The sequence below is a fragment of the Leopardus geoffroyi genome, chromosome C1 (assembly GCF_018350155.1).
Source record: "Leopardus geoffroyi isolate Oge1 chromosome C1, O.geoffroyi_Oge1_pat1.0, whole genome shotgun sequence".
NCBI classification, from domain to species: Eukaryota; Metazoa; Chordata; class Mammalia; order Carnivora; family Felidae; genus Leopardus; species Leopardus geoffroyi.
The window spans coordinates 71,212,157-71,229,424 of NC_059328.1; the positions used below are offsets into that span (position 1 = coordinate 71,212,157).

A 17,268-nucleotide genomic window follows, 5' to 3' on the forward strand; every position below is an offset into this window, starting at 1 on the left:
GCTGCTTCTTAGATATCATCTACTGCTATTTTTCTCCTTGATTTTCCATTTTAACCACAAAAATCTTTGTGTGGTCCTCAAATATAGCAAACTCTGTTCTGATTTATGTTCTTTGAACTTGCCTGGAAATTACTTCCCCTTGATTTTCAAATAGCTTGCTTCATCTTTTCATAATTCAAGTCTCAAGCTCAAGTATTATCTTTTCCAAAGGGCCTTCTCTGACCACCTACTCTTTAGATATTCTTACTCTTAAATTACTCTGTATTCCATCACTCTTTTGTTTTCATAAATCACATATCACTGTTCTAAATCATGTTTCTTTAACATCTGTTCTCGTAAGTAGAATAGAAGCTACATGAAAGTAAGAACTCTGCGTTGTTTACTGTTGTATCTCCTACCATAGAGAATACTGCCTGACCCATAGTATGCCCTCAATATTTGTTGAATGAATGAATGGATGGATGGATGAATAACAGATGAACTCCATGGGTTATATATTTAGGAAATAAAGTATACAGCTTTGGACTCTGAAGCCAGATTTCCTGGTTTTGAGTCCCAACTTGGAAACTTCCTAGTTATGACATCATGGACAAGTTATTTAACTTCTCTTTGCCTCACTCTTGTTGTCTGTGAACTAAAACGTGTGCCCATCACATGGAACTGTGGAGATTAACTGAGCTATTACATGTAGGGCACTTAGAGTAGTGCTTAGCATATAGTGAGTCCATGCAAGTGATAGCCATAGTCATTATGACTAAATGACATGGAATTTCTTTTATGTTTTGTACAGGGAATAGAAATAGGATTATATTCTACATTTTCTAGATTCTAACCTCAGTTATCAGCTTTTAAGTTTGATTTGTATGTCACAGATATGTGCCTTCTGCAAAAAAAAAAAAAGTTGGACTAAAAATAATTGAAAACACACAAAAGCTTTATTTTTTTCCTCACTTATTTGTTTCTAGGTGAAGGCAAAGCAAGAATCAGAACTGAAACTCAAGTCATTTGTTCCTCCATATGTATGTAATGTGACATTTTAAACTTATGCTAATTTTTTAACTTAACTGTTTTTTAAATTACAAGCTAATTTTTTTAATTTCCTATGTGTTTTAGGCTCTTCAGCCAGAATTATATTTGCTTCCTATAATGGATCACTTAGGAAATATTTATTCAGCATCAACAGTTTCTTTAGATGAGCGGCAGACTAATACCGGTGTTGCTGAGGCTGATGGAATAATCCACAGACCAGTTAGTGTAACTTTGGTGAAGGAAGAACCTGGAACAGATCCCAGTTTTTTAGTAAACACTTTGAAAGAGCTTCTTAACAAGAATCGAGAAGAAGGTGATTTCAACTGGAATGGGAAAAACAAAGGGGTTATTATAGTACATTTTAGTAGTCAGGTCGGTGAGCAAATTCTGGGCAAATCTAGCCTTACAAATGTGGCAGTATAAAAGGAAAGCTCCAAGTCCATTGGGGGATTTTTAAAAATAGTTTCACCAAGTGAGAGAAAAAAACGCAATTTAAGTACTATGTTAAAAATCAAGTCAAAATACTTATAGCCCATAAATAAACTCCACTACCTTCTTTTATAATAGTTTCAGATAGTTAAGGCTGAAGGAGAAAGGAAGTGATTGCTGCACAGAACCCTGGTATTATTACTATAAGTGAGAAGGATCTTAGCCACGAAAATAGTATCAAACAGAAGCAAAACAATTTTAATGCTGGGCGACATTTGTATTTCAAAGAATTGTAAATTTTTATCTGATTACTTTCATCAATTTACTGATAATTCAGTTCTTAAAAAGTGGTAGATAATTAAACAAATATATAAAGGTGGAACTATTGTCTAAGAACCTATTGAAAAAAATAATGCCTATGGGAAATGAACTGTGATGGAAAAGCAGATATATTAAATACTTATAACTGAAATGACCCCCACCCCCCAGTTAATGGCAACATCCATTACAGCTGCAAAATATAGACGTTCTTAACCACTAACATTTTTCTCCATCTTCAATTATAACCATTCTTATATTCTAAGTTTATGCTATATCCAATGATAACTCAAACTTAACACCTTCTTTAATCATAGGTCCATTTAGTATTTACTCTTCTGATGTGTTTTACTATTTCTGATGAGAAATGTGGATGAGATCCACCTACTTTATTATTTGATGTCAGCAAGATGCTCAGTGAGAATCTTTACTTCCTTCTTGATTGAGTCTTCTCTCTACTACAGTGTTAAATATTGCTTTCCAGTCATAATATCACTTAAAAGGTTAAAGGGAAAAAATACCTGGGAAAAAAATTCAGAGTGGAATCCCAGTATTGCTGAAAAGTACACAGTCAAGTGATTGATGAAGTAGGCGATTGCCCCACATAAAGCTGTGAGTAGTGTCATATTTCATATCCTGGGCTACTGGCCAGATTCTTGAATTATGATATTTGCACAAAACCCAAAACAATCTTTGGTGAGAATATTTAACCCTTGAATTTTGTGAAAGTGTAGTTTTTAAATGGTATTAATATCTTGGTGCTTCACTTCAAAAAGTTTAATTATACTTTATAAGAGGCCAGCATATGCTCATTTTAAAAAGTTCTAGATATAACAGTAACTATGAAGAAGATAACAATAATTTCACCATCCAGAGATGGCTTCTGTTAGTGTTCTGGCATATATTCTTTCAGTTATTTTTTTTTTTCAGTTCTTGTATATAATAAATATTTTTTTGACTTTTAAAAATGAGGGCACATATGAACCCTTAAAGCCTCTTCTTGTATTTTAGAATATGTCATAAACATTTCATATCAATAAATATAGATCTACATCATTATAGAATTCCTTGTGGTATAATTTATATATCCAACCCTGTGTTAGTGTTTTTGCTATTATGAATACTGCTGCGAGCAACATTTTTTTTAAGTACTTTGTGCATTTGTCCTGTTATTTTTTAGAAGTTTAATGGCTGTTTCTAAGGCTGTATTTTTTGTTGTTCTTTTTCTTACAAGCACTTTCCAATCTTGTGTGTCTTTCTCTGTCACATCTTATTTCTTCCCCAATAAACTATTACTTTGATTTTTTGAGATAATTGTTTTCTTGCTTTTATTTATAGTTTTACCAACTGAATATTTATTTTTTTAAAAAATTGTCTTCATTTACTCATTTTTGAGAGACAGAGACAGAGTGTGAGTGGAGGAGGGGCAGAGAGAGAGGGAGATACAGATCTGAAGCAGGCTCCAGGCTCTGAGCTTTCAACACAGAGCCCAACATGGGGCCTGAACTCACAGACTGAAAGATAATGAGCTGAGCCGAAGTAGGACACTTAACCAACTGAGACACCCAGGAGCCCCTAAATATGTATTTCTTAACAATAGTTTAGTTTTGAATGTTTTTAATTTAATTTAGATGGACTCATATTGAAAGTATTTTATTTTTGACTTGTTTCTTTTGCTCAACATTATAAGATTCAGTCATGTTTCACATATAATACTATTTTTTTCATTGTGTAATATTCCATTATAAGACTATACCATAATTTATTTGTTCTGATGATAGATATTTGGTTTATTGCCAGTTTAGGGATATTACAAATATGTACATTCTTCTACATGACTCTTAAATGTATAGCTCCATGAGGATCTCAGAGAATGTAACTAGCGTTGGCATTGTTTGCACATATTCAGCTTTACAAATAATGCCCATGTGTTTTCCAGAGTTGTTGTACCCATTGGCAATGTCTGAAAGTTCCTATTGAACCATAACTTGTCATCCTATCAGATATTTTCGGTCTCCTGTTTCTCTGCTTTAAGTTGTAGATAATTTCTGCAGATTTTTCTTCCAAATCTATTTTACTGATTCTCTCTTTAGTTGTGTCTTATCTGCTATTAAATCCTTACACTGAATTTTTAATTCCAAATATTTTACTTTTCTTTTCTAATGGTTCTCTTTGGTTGAACATGTTTTCATATGTTTATGGCCATTTGGATTTGCCTTTATTCAAATGTTTTGCCCATTTTCTTTCTTTTAAATATAGCTCCATTTTATATACATATATGTTTTTTCCACCATATGTGTGCGTGCATGTGTGTGTGTGTGTGTGTTTGTATGTTTGTATATAATTCATTCTAGATTTTAGTTTGTGGCTTCTTTTTATTCTCTTTATGATTCTTTTGATGAAAGGAATTCTTAAATTTTGTCAACATGCTCTAAAATTACAAAGAAATGTGTTGACATCAACTCTTCATCAGTTTTGCTTTACATATTTGAAGCTGTTATTAGATGAGTGACATTTAGGATTATTATGTCTTCTTGAGAAACTGACCCCAATGTAATTATACAATGTTTCTCTTTATTTCTGGTAATAGTTTTTATTTTAAAGGTTAATTGCTCTAATATTAATATAATTATTCTAGCTTTTATTTTTTAAGTTTATTTATTTTGAGAGAGAATAAAGCATGTGCATGTGATTGAGGGAGGGGCAGAGAGAGAGGGAAAAAGAGAATCCCAAGCAGACTCTGTACTGATGGGGTGATCCCATGAACTGTGAAATCATGACCTGAGCCAAGATCAAGAGTCAGAGGCTTAACCGAGCCACCCAGGCACCCCTCTAGCTTTTTTTTTTGATTGGTGTTTGCATGGTATATCTTTCTCCATTGTTTTATCTGTTACTGAATATCCAAAGTGGGTTTCTTATAGACAGCATGTATTTAGATCTTACTTTTTAGTCCAATTTGGCAATCTATATCTTTTACTAGGGGTATTTAGACCATTTACATTCATTGTAATTATTATTGATGTGGTTTGTCTTAAATCTACCATCTTGCTATTTATTTTCTATTTGTCTCATTTCTTCCATCTTCTATTTTTCCATTTTCTTGCCTCTTTCTTGATTGAGAACTTTTTTGTGATTCAATTTTATCTCCACTCTTGTCTCATTAGTTATTTCTCATTTTAGAAAACTTTTAGGTGCATCTGGGTGGCTCAATTTAACTGTCTGACTTAAGCTCAGATCATGATCTCGTCGTTCATGGGTTCAAGCCCTGTGTTGGGCTTTGTGCTGACAGCTCAGAGCCTGGAGCCTGCTTTGGATTCTGTGTGTGTGTCTCTCTCTCTGTCCCTCCCCAGCTCATGCTCTGTCTGTCTCTCTCTCAAAAATAAACATTAAAAAAAATTTTTTTTAAAAAAGAAAACTTTTAGTGGTTGCTATAAGGTAGAGGTCATCTATATTTATACTTATTTTTTTAAGATTTAAACTTTTTAATCTCTATTAATAATATATTAATATTATAATATCAATATGGAGCTCAAACTCAAAACCCCAAGATCAAGAGTTTCATGCTCCACTGATTAAGCCAACCAGGTACCCCTATTTTATTTTATTTTAATCCATGACTTATGGATTGTTTTTTATAAACTTTTATTGGAACACAGCCATACCATTTTGTTTACATATTTTCAGTGACTGTTTTTATACTACAATGACAGATTTGAGGAGATGTGACAAAGACTCAGTGGTCCATAAGCCTGAAAAATTTATTATATGGCCTTTTAAGGAAAAGTTTACTACTCTTGCTCTAAACTATATACAGTGCACCTTTAAATTTGAAGTTTACTTTCAAATTGTATACAACTTCATATATAATTTAAGAACCTTACAGCAGTATTACTTCTGTTTTCTCCCCCAATTCCTTTGTGCTGTTGTCATATATTTTACTTCTGTATATAACTCCACAATACATTTTTACCATTTTTATTTTACACTGTTATCTTTTAAAGAATTTTAAAGTAAGGGAAAAATGATTTTTTATATTTAGGAGAGAGTTTCTTCCCCCTCCCTCAACCCAGTGGCAGTAAACCAATGCTTTGTATCAGTGCATGATCCTGGGGCCAAGATAATCCTTACAGCTTTTGCTTCTACCCTTCCTTCAGGCTTTGTCTAGGACTGGTGATGAGGTTTTCCACTCCTTCCTCAGTGGTAAGACTTCTCAAAGCTAATATTGTTGAAAGGGGAGTCACTTACTCTTCCTCCAAAGCAGATGGCTTTTGCCTCTGTTCCTCCTTGAGAACCAATACATGTTTGCCTGGGTCCTGAGATGGAAGAGTTTCCCGTTCCTCCCCAATTGGCTTAAGGCTTTTGCTTTGTGTGAAAGAAGAGTGTTGAGGGGCGCCTGGGTGGCGCAGTCGGTTAAGCGTCCGACTTCAGCCAGGTCACGATCTCGCGGTCCGTGAGTTCGAGCCCCGCGTCGGGCTCTGGGCTGATGATGGCTCAGAGCCTGGAGCCTGTTTCCGATTCTGTGTCTCCCTCTCTCTCTGCCCCTCCCCCGTTCATGCTCTGTCTCTCTCTGTCCCAAAAATAAATAAACGTTGAAAAAAAAAAAAATTAAAAAAAAAAAAAAGAAGAGTGTTGAGAAGGATGGAATGTCATACTTTTTTGCCACTGATGGCTCTCCTGCCAGGTCTCCTGCCCTGCCCCTAGTCTTTCATGTGAGCATATGATACACGCACCTGGAAGGGAATTTGCTATTAAGTATTGACTTCCCTTTGTGTCTGAAGATCCCAGAGATTCCAAACTATCCTCGTAGCCCACACTGGCCTTTAGAATTCCTTAAAATTTTAGCTGTTTTCTTATTTCTTTTAATAGCAGTTACCACTTCCTCCTGTGCTCTGCCAAAGATGAAACCATTTTCTCCTAGGAGGGAATTGGAATTCAATTCCCCACAACCGTAATTCTCTGATGAATTCAAGAAAAGTTATTATTTTATTATTTACCTTTTCTTCTTGTTCCAGTGGGAGCATTGTTTCATCTTTCTATAATCCTGAGCACAAATGGAACTGCAGTTCTTACATTTTAATATAGTCAAGTTTATTGATATTTTCATTTTCATTTATGGATAGTGTTATTTATGTCTTTTTTTTTTTAAATCCCTTTTCTACCCTGAGGTCATGTATTGTCTTTCAAACATGTTTTGGTTTGCTTTTCCAATTCAGTTTATTAATCTACCTGGAACAAATTTTTATGTGTGATGTGAATAAAGTTCCTTAATTTTTTTTCCCATATGTACACTTCCATTTGTTGATAGTAGTTGTATAGTTTCTTTAAAATACCAAATTACTCTTTAGTGGTGCATGAGAATGCAAAATATCTGAACTCTAACATTACATTATCAAATATAGAAAGTTACAGTGTGCATAGTGGGGCACCTGGGTGGCTCAGTCTGTTAAGCACCCAACTTTGGCTCAGGTCATGATCTCACAGCTCGTGAGTTCAAGCCCCGCATCAGGCTCTGTACTGACAGCTCAGAGCCTGGAGCCAGCTTCAGATTCTGGGTCTCCCTCTCTCTCTGCCTGCCTCTCTCTCTCTCTCTCTCTCTCTTCCCCAAAAATAAACATTAAAAAAAGTTTTTTAAAATAATGTGCATAGTATGTTTTACAAGTCCTTTAATGAAGGAGGAAAGAGTAATGCTTTACCCATTTTCATATTGAAGTGGTATTTCTTTCCATTAGTTGTCTTCTGTTCTTTCCCATGGGTCTGTGCTACACACCTCTACATTTTTGACATGCCTCAACTTTAACATATTTAATACTTGACTCCACTGTTGCCCCCAAACTAGTGTACTTTCTTGACTTCTTTGGTTTCATCACTCTTCCAGTTGTTTAAGCTTTGAAATAATCCTTACTGTAGACTAATATATATATACACACACACACACACACACACACACACACACACACACACACATATATAAAGGAACCTTAAAAACCGTATTGTAGCCCCCTTGCTTATAATGTGCTTTCCAGTCTATTCTGCAGAGTGCAGTCAGCATCATTCTTGTTGTTACAAGCTGGATTATTTATCTCTCTGCTTAAAAACCTTTGGAAGACCCGTTGATTACTACTTAAGGCCCAAGTTCTTTAAGATGGCATTGAGAACCCTTTATATTCAAACTTCAAACCCAGGGTTGCAAATGTTTGGCCATTCAGATTGTTCACTGCCTAATTCCAGAAGGCTTCCTTCACATAGATCATGATATGAATGGGGCTTTCAGGATTTGCCTAATGTGTTAATTGGTTCAGTAACTTTTAGCTATTATTAGTAGTAATACTATTCTTCTTATTATTATTATAATTATTATAGTTTATGGATAAAGGGGAGGAAGAAGTACCATGAAGTGCAACTGAAGAAGTAGGTAGAAACTTGAACTGCAAGAGCCTTGGTTCCAAAACTAAGGAATGTTTAAGCAATGGGAAGCCATATTAACTTTGTTTGTTTCAAGTTTTTAAATTCTAGTTAGTTAATATATAGTGTAATTATTAGTTTCAGGAGTAGAATTTAGTGATTCATCACTTACATATAACATCCAGTGCTCATCACAAGTGCCCTCCTTAATGGCCATCACCCTTTTAGACCATTTCCCACTCAACACCCCTCCAGTAACCCTCAGTTTGTTCTCCATAGTTACGAGTTTTATGGTTTGCCTCTCTCTTTTCCCCCCCGTGTTTATCTGTTTCATTTTTTAAATTCCACATATGAGTGAGATCATACAGTATTTGTCTTTTCTGACTTATTTCTCTTAGCATAATACACTCCAGCTCCAACCACATCATCACAAATAGCAAAATTTCATTCTTTTTTATGGCTGAGTAATATTTCATTGTATATATATATATATATATATATATATATATATATATATATATATATATATACCACAACATCTTTCTCTATTCATCAGTTGATGGACATTTGGGCTCTTTCCATAATTTGGCTATTGTTGATAATTCTGCAGTAAACATTGAGGTGCATGTGTCCTTTGGGTAAATACCTAGTGGTGCAATTGCTGGATCATAGGGCAGTTCTATTTTTAACTTTTTGAGGAACCTCTATACCACTTCCAGAGTGGCTGCACCAGTTTGCATTCCCATCAACAGGGTCAGAGTAGTCCCCTTTTTCTGCATCCTCGAAAACATCTGTTGTTTCTGTGTTGTTAATTTTAGGCATTCTGACAAGTGTGAGGTGATGTCTCATTGTAGTTTTGATTTGTATTTCCCTGATAAAGAGCGATGTTGAACATCTTTTCATGTGTCTGTTACCCATCTGTCTTCTTTGGAAAAATGTCTATCCATGTCTTCTGCCCATTTCTTAACTGGATTATTTGTTTTTTGAGTGTTGAATTTGATAAGTTCTTTATAGATTTTGGATACTAACCCTTCATCAGATATGTCATTTGCAGGGGCACCTGGGTGGCTCAGTCGGGTAAGCATCTGACTTCAGCTCAGGTCATGATCCTGTGGTTTGTGGGTTTGAGCCCTGCTTCACATTCTGTGTCTCCCTCTCCCTGCTCCTCCCCCACTCATGCTCTGTCTCTGTCTCTCTCTCTTTCTCTCTCTCTCTCAAAAATAAAGCTTAAAAACATTTTTTAATTAAAAAAAGATATGTCATTTGCAAATATCTTCTCCCATTATGTTGGCTGCCTTTTAGTTTTGTTGATTGTTTCCTTCGCTGTGCAGAAACTTTTTATCTTCATGAAGTCCCAATAGTTCATTTTTCCCTTGCCTCCAGAGATGTATCTAGTAAGTTACTGCTATGGCTCATGTCGAAGAAGTTGCTACCTGTGTTTTCCTCTAGGGTTTGTTTCTCTTGTCTCACATTTAGGTCTTTCATCCAATTTGAATTGATTTTTGTGTATGGTGTAAGAAAGTGGTCCAGTTTCATTCTTTTGTATGTTACCATGTACCATGTTACATCTTTTGCATGTTCCCGACACCATTTGTTGCAGAGACTGTCTTTTCTCCAGTGGGTATTCTTTCCTGCTTTGTTTTAATAGGAGTAACATGATTGGATTTCAATTCTAGCAAAACCACTTAGGTGACACTATGGAGAATAGATTGAGGTGATAAAGATCGGAAATATGAAATGCAGTGGAACAGAAATCAGAACTTGAAGTCAAGACACTCCTAAGGATCGGGTACTGTGCTGTGTGCTTTCCATGCACCGTGCCATTTTAGAGATAAGGAAACGTAGGTTAAAAAAATAACTTAGCTGAGGTCACACCTGCTGTGACAGTGCCAAGACTTGAACTCCTGTGTGTTTGACTAAAGCCCATGCTTTATTTACAACACCATGCAAGAGTCACACTGAACTTTTCACTATTGCCAAAAATGCTGCATATATTTATACTGTGTATTTTGCAAATGCCATTTTCTTTGCTTAAATTCTTCTTGCTCTCTTCTTTGCCAGGCAAACATCTCATAGTTCAAAACATAGTTTCACAGTTATCATATCCCTTTCTGTGAATCTATAACATTTTATGCATATATTACTGTAGCTCTCAAGACACTATTATGATTTTTTTCAAAAGTGAATAGGCCTGCTTTCTTTATGTTATTAAACTGCATAGGTATGAATGGTGCGGTGCATCATGCTCTAGACTGTTACTATGAATGAGATACATGTGCCAGATCCCTATCAAAATTACTTAGAATCTAATGAATTTTTCATTGTTTTTTCTTTCTTTGGTGGGGGGGGGGGAGTAGTATTTTATTATTAACCTTTAAGCAGCTGATACATCTGGTTTTTGTTCATTTTGCATTGAATATATCCTTTAGAAAATCCCTGTTTATTGTCTTTAAAAGACTATTTCAAATATACCAGCTGGGAAATATAGCAGCTAGACTAAAATTAAACCAGTACAGGCTTCAGGTTGCAAAATTCTGTGGCAACTCTTGTAAAATGGTTTTTCAAATATTAACATGACTCATTAATTTTTTCAAAATTAAAAAATTTGATTTATCCAAAGGAAAAATATCTGCATTAAAATTGTGAGGTTCATGGATCTTTTGTTCATATAGATCATATAGAACATTAATGTTAACATTTTAAAGACATTGTATAGTTTTCCTATATAGGGAAATTCTGTTAAAATGAAGGGAGGTTTTATAAATAGAAATGTATGTGAAATAACAAATGACATTATATGCTCTGTATTTACACCAGCCTTTTCCAGAGAAGTTTCCTCAATACAATTTCAAAAGATGCTTTTGGCCAAAGCTTTCTAAAGACAATTAAGTTTAAGTAAAACCTAACTTACCCCCATCTTGTAGATTCACATTGCACATAAAAACAGAGAAATCCTACAAGGGGGTGTGTGATTGTTTTCCTGGTAGGGTTTCTTAATCCTTTCTTTTCCTCAAACTGAATTGACACAAAGAATTCTCCTTTCACATAAACTGTTTTATGAAATTTACTTTGGAAATTGTTGCCTTATATCATGTGTAGTAGAGTTCATGGAAAAGGACACAGGACAAGATAAGAGTATGTCCATATATATACATATTTGTATAAAATTTTATTTTACTATTTTCTTAATATTATTAACTTTATTTGCCATGGATGAACATGAACATCAGCAGGGGGAAACGCCACTCCAAAAGGAAACCAAACTGGAAAAAATCAAATTGGAAATTCTGAAGTGCCAGGATCATCAGAAGACTCAAATAGTGATTTAAGAAACAAAAAAAGGTAACTAGTATAGATGTTGATACTACATGTCATAATCTAAACTATAAAGAATGAGATAACCAGGGTACTGTTACAAGGACTTCTAATTACAACAAATATATGAGTGAAATTAGTGATTTTTAATGAAAATTACCTTGATTCTAATCTTTAATAATGAGGAATAATTATTGCTTAAATTTATTTCTATTATAATTCTTATGTCATCAGGAGCAGCTTACTGACAGAAAATTTTGTCTTTGCCTTTCTTAGAATTAGTTGTTTTACCTCACTTAGATTCTTGGTTATGGGTAAACTAATCAGTATGCTTGAGTTTCACATGGTATCATTTCATGGAGAATTACAGTACTTAAGGCAACAGTTTTTCATACAGTCTTTTGAAATTAATAGAAGGGATTTTATAAACAATCATTCACAAAAGAATTACAAACAAAATGTGTTTCCAAAATTTTTATTTTACTTTGCTATAGATATTATAATGTGATTTGAGTTTAGCTAGTACTCATACTAAATGTAGTTTATGAGCTTGAAATATAATGTTCTCAGGCTTTTTGAGGCTTTAATGTTACATTTGTGTTTACAGAATGTCAAATAAGATAAAATGTGAAAAGCTAATATTCATGGAATCATTTTTTAATATGACTTTCAAATCTGTCATTCCCTTTAAGTCTGTTTCTTTGGAAAAATGAAGATGATAGAGTTAATACCATTAGAACAGAGAACAATCAGGTATGATTTAAATACTTTTTGTTTAAATGGGGTATTGCAACATAATATTTATACTGATTGAAACAAAACTGCAGCTTAAAATGTCTAAGTTTTCTAACCTTAGAGGTGAGAGGATGGGAGATAAGCCTCAAAAAAATTCAGGAGCCTACCAATTCAGTGAAATCTTTGTGTATACTGTGGTATGGATAGGACATATTGAGGTATGTCCTAAAGTGAAAGCCAGGTTTTTATATCTTGCCCCATTTATCACTGAGAATGAGCCACTTGATGGACCTCTTTGGAATTTGGAGAGAGATTTGCCACATTTGGATGTACTGCTCCAGTCTTTTTTCTTTTTTTTTTTTTGAATCAAGTAATCCAAAAGACCGCCAACTTTGGGCCCAAAGGAAGTGAAGGCTCACAAGGTGATCTGAGAGACATTGCAAACAATGTTGCCACTTGTGTTTTAATGTCCAGCTGATCAAGTGCTGGAGTACTGAGTGCAGTCTAAGTCATGTCCTGTAGGCGAATCACAGCTCAGAGCTCTTGGGTTTCAGAGCAAAAGGCACACCATCTTCAGCAATAATTGTCCTATCGTAATAGGACAATTAGATATTAATAAAATATGCTAGATTTTAATAAAATCTAGATATTAATAAAATATGTTATCTTCATGCTTTAAAATTTTTGTCAGTCTAGTGGATGCTTACTGCTATTTGTGGTTTGAATTTTAATTTCCCAGGTTACCCATAAAGTTGATCATGTTTTAATATTTTTATGGACTTCAGTTTGGTAACTTTTTTTGGAAGTGCATTTTCAAGTGTTTCTTTTGGGTTGTCATATGTTTCTGATTTGTATAAGTTTTTAATATACTCTAGAGATATTTCTTTGATGCTTATTTATGTTGCAAGTATCTTCCCCTACTCTGTGCCTATAGTCTACCTTGCTGAATACCTTGCTTAGTATTTCTTATCCTTATTTTTTCCCACATTCTCTTGCCAGGTAGCTGCGTATATTGCGTATATAGCAATGGTATATTGGCATCTCCTATTATTAGTGTGTTACTGTTTATCCCTGTATCTCCTGTGGTTTCTGGTTTGTTTAGATTTCTATATGTTACTTGGCGCAAAGTTGTTCTTATGTGAATACTAATATCACTTTTGTGCTATGAAGTATCCTTTTTTTGACTCCTTAAGTGCTTTTTTTGGTCTGAATTCTCCTTTATTGCATATCAGGATACTAACCTGTACTTTGTTTTTGCATACATTTATTTGATATACCCTCATCTTCCTTCACACTTTTTCCCCCCAGCCTTTCTGAATTGCTTTGTTTTAGATATGTCTTTTACATATAGCCCAGATAGAGTTGGGTTTTGTTTTGTGAGAGTGTGTGAAAATATTTTTTATTTAGTAGATGAATTATGTCAACTTATGTTATTGATAGGACTGATGTGTTTGACTTAAGATTTGTCATTTTATGTTACAGTTACTGTGAGTTACTATGTGGTTTATTTGTACTTTTCCCCTCTCCTCGTGTTTTAGGAAGGTTGTATTTTTGTTCTAGTGTTTACAGTAATACATTTATGTTAGTATACTAGTGTTCTTTTCCCGTTTTTTAAAATTTATGCTTATGCTTTTCATTTGTTACCTCTAAAACTATCCACTGATCTGTCCTATTCAGGGTAATCAAAAAAATCTTTCTTCTCTAATGTATTTTAAGTTATGTTACTTCTATTTTGTCAGAGCATATAACATTTATATGCCATACTTCTAGACTTAACCTCTCACCTTTGTTTTAGTCTCAGATCTGTAATTAAATATGTTCAACACACTGCCAGTTCTTTTACAGAAGACTTTTCAATCATCTCTTGGTTGGATTAAGTTCAATTTAGAAAAAGCACCTAGCTACAATATTCTCTTCTTCCACATTTAAAAGTTTGTCTAGAGCAGAGATCAGCAAACTAGGGCCTGCAGACTATTTTGTAAGGCCTTGGACCTACAAATATTTTTTTATTTTATTTATTTTTGAGAGAGAGAAAACACAAGTGGGGGAGGGGCAGAGAGAGAGGGAGACACAGAATCTGAAGCAGGTTCCAGGCTCTGAGCTGTCAGCGCAGAGCCTGATGCAGGGCTCGAACCCACGAACTGTGAGATTATGACCTGTGCTGAAGTCAGATGGTTAACTGACTAAGCCACCCAGGTGCCCTGGTTTTTTACATTTTTAAGGAATTTAAGGAAAAGAATCATGACAGAGACAATATGTGGCCCACAAAGCCTAAATTATTTACTCTCTGGCCCTTTACAAAATTTGTTCATCATTGTCTAAAGTTTTGATACCTGAAGGATAGCTTGATTGGATGTCACATCCTTGGCTTACATCTATTTTTCCCTTGAGTTTCTTTAAAATGTTGCTCTACTGATGTTTTATATGTTACTGTTAAAAAGTGTGATGCCTGGTTTTCTTTTCTTTGTAAACTAGCTTGGGTATATTTGTCTGCAAGGCCAGAGGATTCATTTAACGTGTCCTAGTTTTACCGGGCTGAATCTTAGCTCAGAATTCTAGATCAGGTTTTTCTGGATACACAGTGGATCCTTGCAGTATGAAAATCCAGACATATTTCAAGAGCATTTCCTAAAATCATAATTTCAGAAAATAATTTAGGTAGCAGATCTATTGTTTCATTTTTTCTTTACCTTTTATATACGTTATCTTTTCTCTGATCTATTTCACTTTTTTTTTTATGTTTCATTTTCTTTGCATCTTTTATTTGTATTCTCCACTATCCTTACTGTATTTTTGGTCATATTTGTTGCTTCTTGGGTACTTGCTAATTTATTCATTTCTGAGACAATTTTGTTAATTTCTTTCTTCACTTTAGCCAACTTCCATTTCACATCTTCCTGTTTTTCCATTTTTATTCTGAGTTTTAAAATTCTTGATTTATTGTGTCTGTGGTATCTGCAAATGTTTATTTATATTTAATCTGTGTTGGAAGTATTGTTTAAGTTTTTCTCTGCTTCATGGCTGTCTGTTTGGTTTTAGTTCTCAATTTTGAAGGTTTTTTTAAAAATGTAAATTTGTGTGGATGCTTGAATAATTTGTAGATATTGTTTGTGTTTATTTGTGTTAATTTTTCTGTTTAAGTAATAATTTATTTTTATATATTTTTTATTTTTATAGAGGAACAGGGAGCCCTGTGTTGGTGGTTTCTTTTGCTTCTTAGGTTGGGTGCTCCCTCTTCTGTTCATATAGTGAAATGCAGTTATTTATTTATTTTTAAATAAATGGGGCTTTTGGGGTCTGTTTTCTTTGAATTCTTTTCTACTAACTTAATTCAGCAGAGCTGTTATCTTGGCCACTTTCTTCTTTTCTCTTACCAGCTATCCCTGAGGGAATATCTCTTCCAAAGTATTTTCCTCTCTTCAAAGCTGTCTTCCCGTGATTGCCACTCAGGCCCCCTACATTTTATAATCCCCTTTCATTTGGCCTCCTCATCAAAAGTGCTCTGATTTACAAGATTTTATCCTTACTCTCAGGATTTCTCCTGTGCATGTGGAGCCCCCTCCTTCCAGATTAAATCATGGTTGATGTTTATTGTGTTATCTTTGTATAGTGGCCTCTAATGCTTAAGCAGTCCACATCTGCTTGGAGGTGGGCTCCTGAGCACACTCTGCTGGTCTACGGTGTTTATTTCCCCAGTTATATGCAAATTAAAGTATATGTAAATTAACAGATTTTGTGTCCTAGTTATGCTGTAGACATAAGTTATGGGTATTATTTGCTCTCTTTTTATAGTAATTGGAAGGATATGTGGAGAGATTGTAATTTAGGTGGTTGCCATTATTCTGTAGGAGACTGAACTTATAAGTTAATAATGTAACATAACATTAAAAACCAGAAAAAGGACAGTAAAACAAAGGAGTAAGGGCTTAATGAAGATAGAAGGAGACACTAATAACTTAGAGGTAAAAAACTAGCAGAATTGAAAACAACTCAAGATCTATGAAGTGATGGTGGGAGAGACATCCACATTGGTAAGGCTCGAGGTAGTTTATCATAAAAGGGTAGAAACACAAAAGTTAAGAAAGATAAAAGTGACACAAACACAAATACAGAGCCAATAAAATATATGCTAAATTTTGAAAATGCAATACATTTTCTTATTTTCTAAGCAGACAGAAGTTATCAAAATTGGCTCAAGATAAAAAAAAAATCAATAGTCATCTTAGAAAAATGTTAAAGTTATAAGAAATCTTGGAAAGAAATCATGTTTACAAAGTAATAATGATTTTTTTTTTAAGTTTGAAGTACCTGTGTATAATGTCCAAGTAATAGTGGAATAGAGAAGTTGAAGCACAAGAGAGAATCTATAGTTATAAATACAGATTTGGGATTTTGTCACCATATAAGTAAAAAAAAAAATGCATTGCTGTTGTACATTATCACATGCTTACAGACAGGTGAAAAATGTGTTATTCTACCAGATCTTACTGGTTTTCATGTTTGCTTACAGATAGGTAAGAAAGAGTGCATCACCCTACCAGATCTTATTGATTTTCCTTCACTTCCTTGTCAACCTGCTCTTTCTCCAGTAATAACTGATATCTCTTTATTACAGATTGAAAGTAAGTATGATGATACCATAAGTACAAATAACTCTGTGAGGTAAAGTTAAATATTAATGGAGGGGCACCTGGGTGGCTCAGTCGGTTGAGCATCTGACTTCGGCTCAGGTCATGATCTCACAGTTCGTGAGTTCGAGCCCTGTGTCGGGCTCTGTGCTGCCAGCTCAGGGCCTGGAGCCTGCTTCAGATTCTGTGTCTCGCTGTGTCTCTGCTCCTCCCCTGCTCGCGTTCTGTCTCTCTCTCAAAAGTGAATGAAGATTTAAAAAAAAAATTTTTTTAATAAAAAAAAATATTAATGGGGAATTATTGTCTAATAGGTACAGAGCTTTAATTTTGGAAAATAAAAAAGTTCTAGAGATGGACAGTGGTGATGGTTGTACAGCATCATAAAAGTACATAATGCCACTGAACTGTACAT

At 34.4% G+C, this 17,268-nt stretch overlaps 1 protein-coding gene across 4 annotated transcripts in view; it reads left to right on the plus strand.

Moving 5' to 3' along the window:
* The window catches only part of SPATA1 (spermatogenesis associated 1), a 57,907-nt gene that overhangs the window by 27,959 nt on the left and 12,680 nt on the right, over positions 1-17,268 (plus strand). For 3 of the 4 annotated variants that reach the window (XM_045478059.1, XM_045478058.1, XM_045478062.1), the window contains exons 5-9: positions 966-1,019; positions 1,114-1,342; positions 11,409-11,520; positions 12,186-12,246; positions 16,739-16,850. In XM_045478059.1, coding sequence (XP_045334015.1) covers positions 966-1,019; positions 1,114-1,342; positions 11,409-11,520; positions 12,186-12,246; positions 16,739-16,850 — 568 coding nt within the window. The remainder of the gene's footprint in view (positions 1-965; positions 1,020-1,113; positions 1,343-11,408; positions 11,521-12,185; positions 12,247-16,738; positions 16,851-17,268) is intronic. The other variant, XM_045478060.1, reaches the window with a different exon arrangement.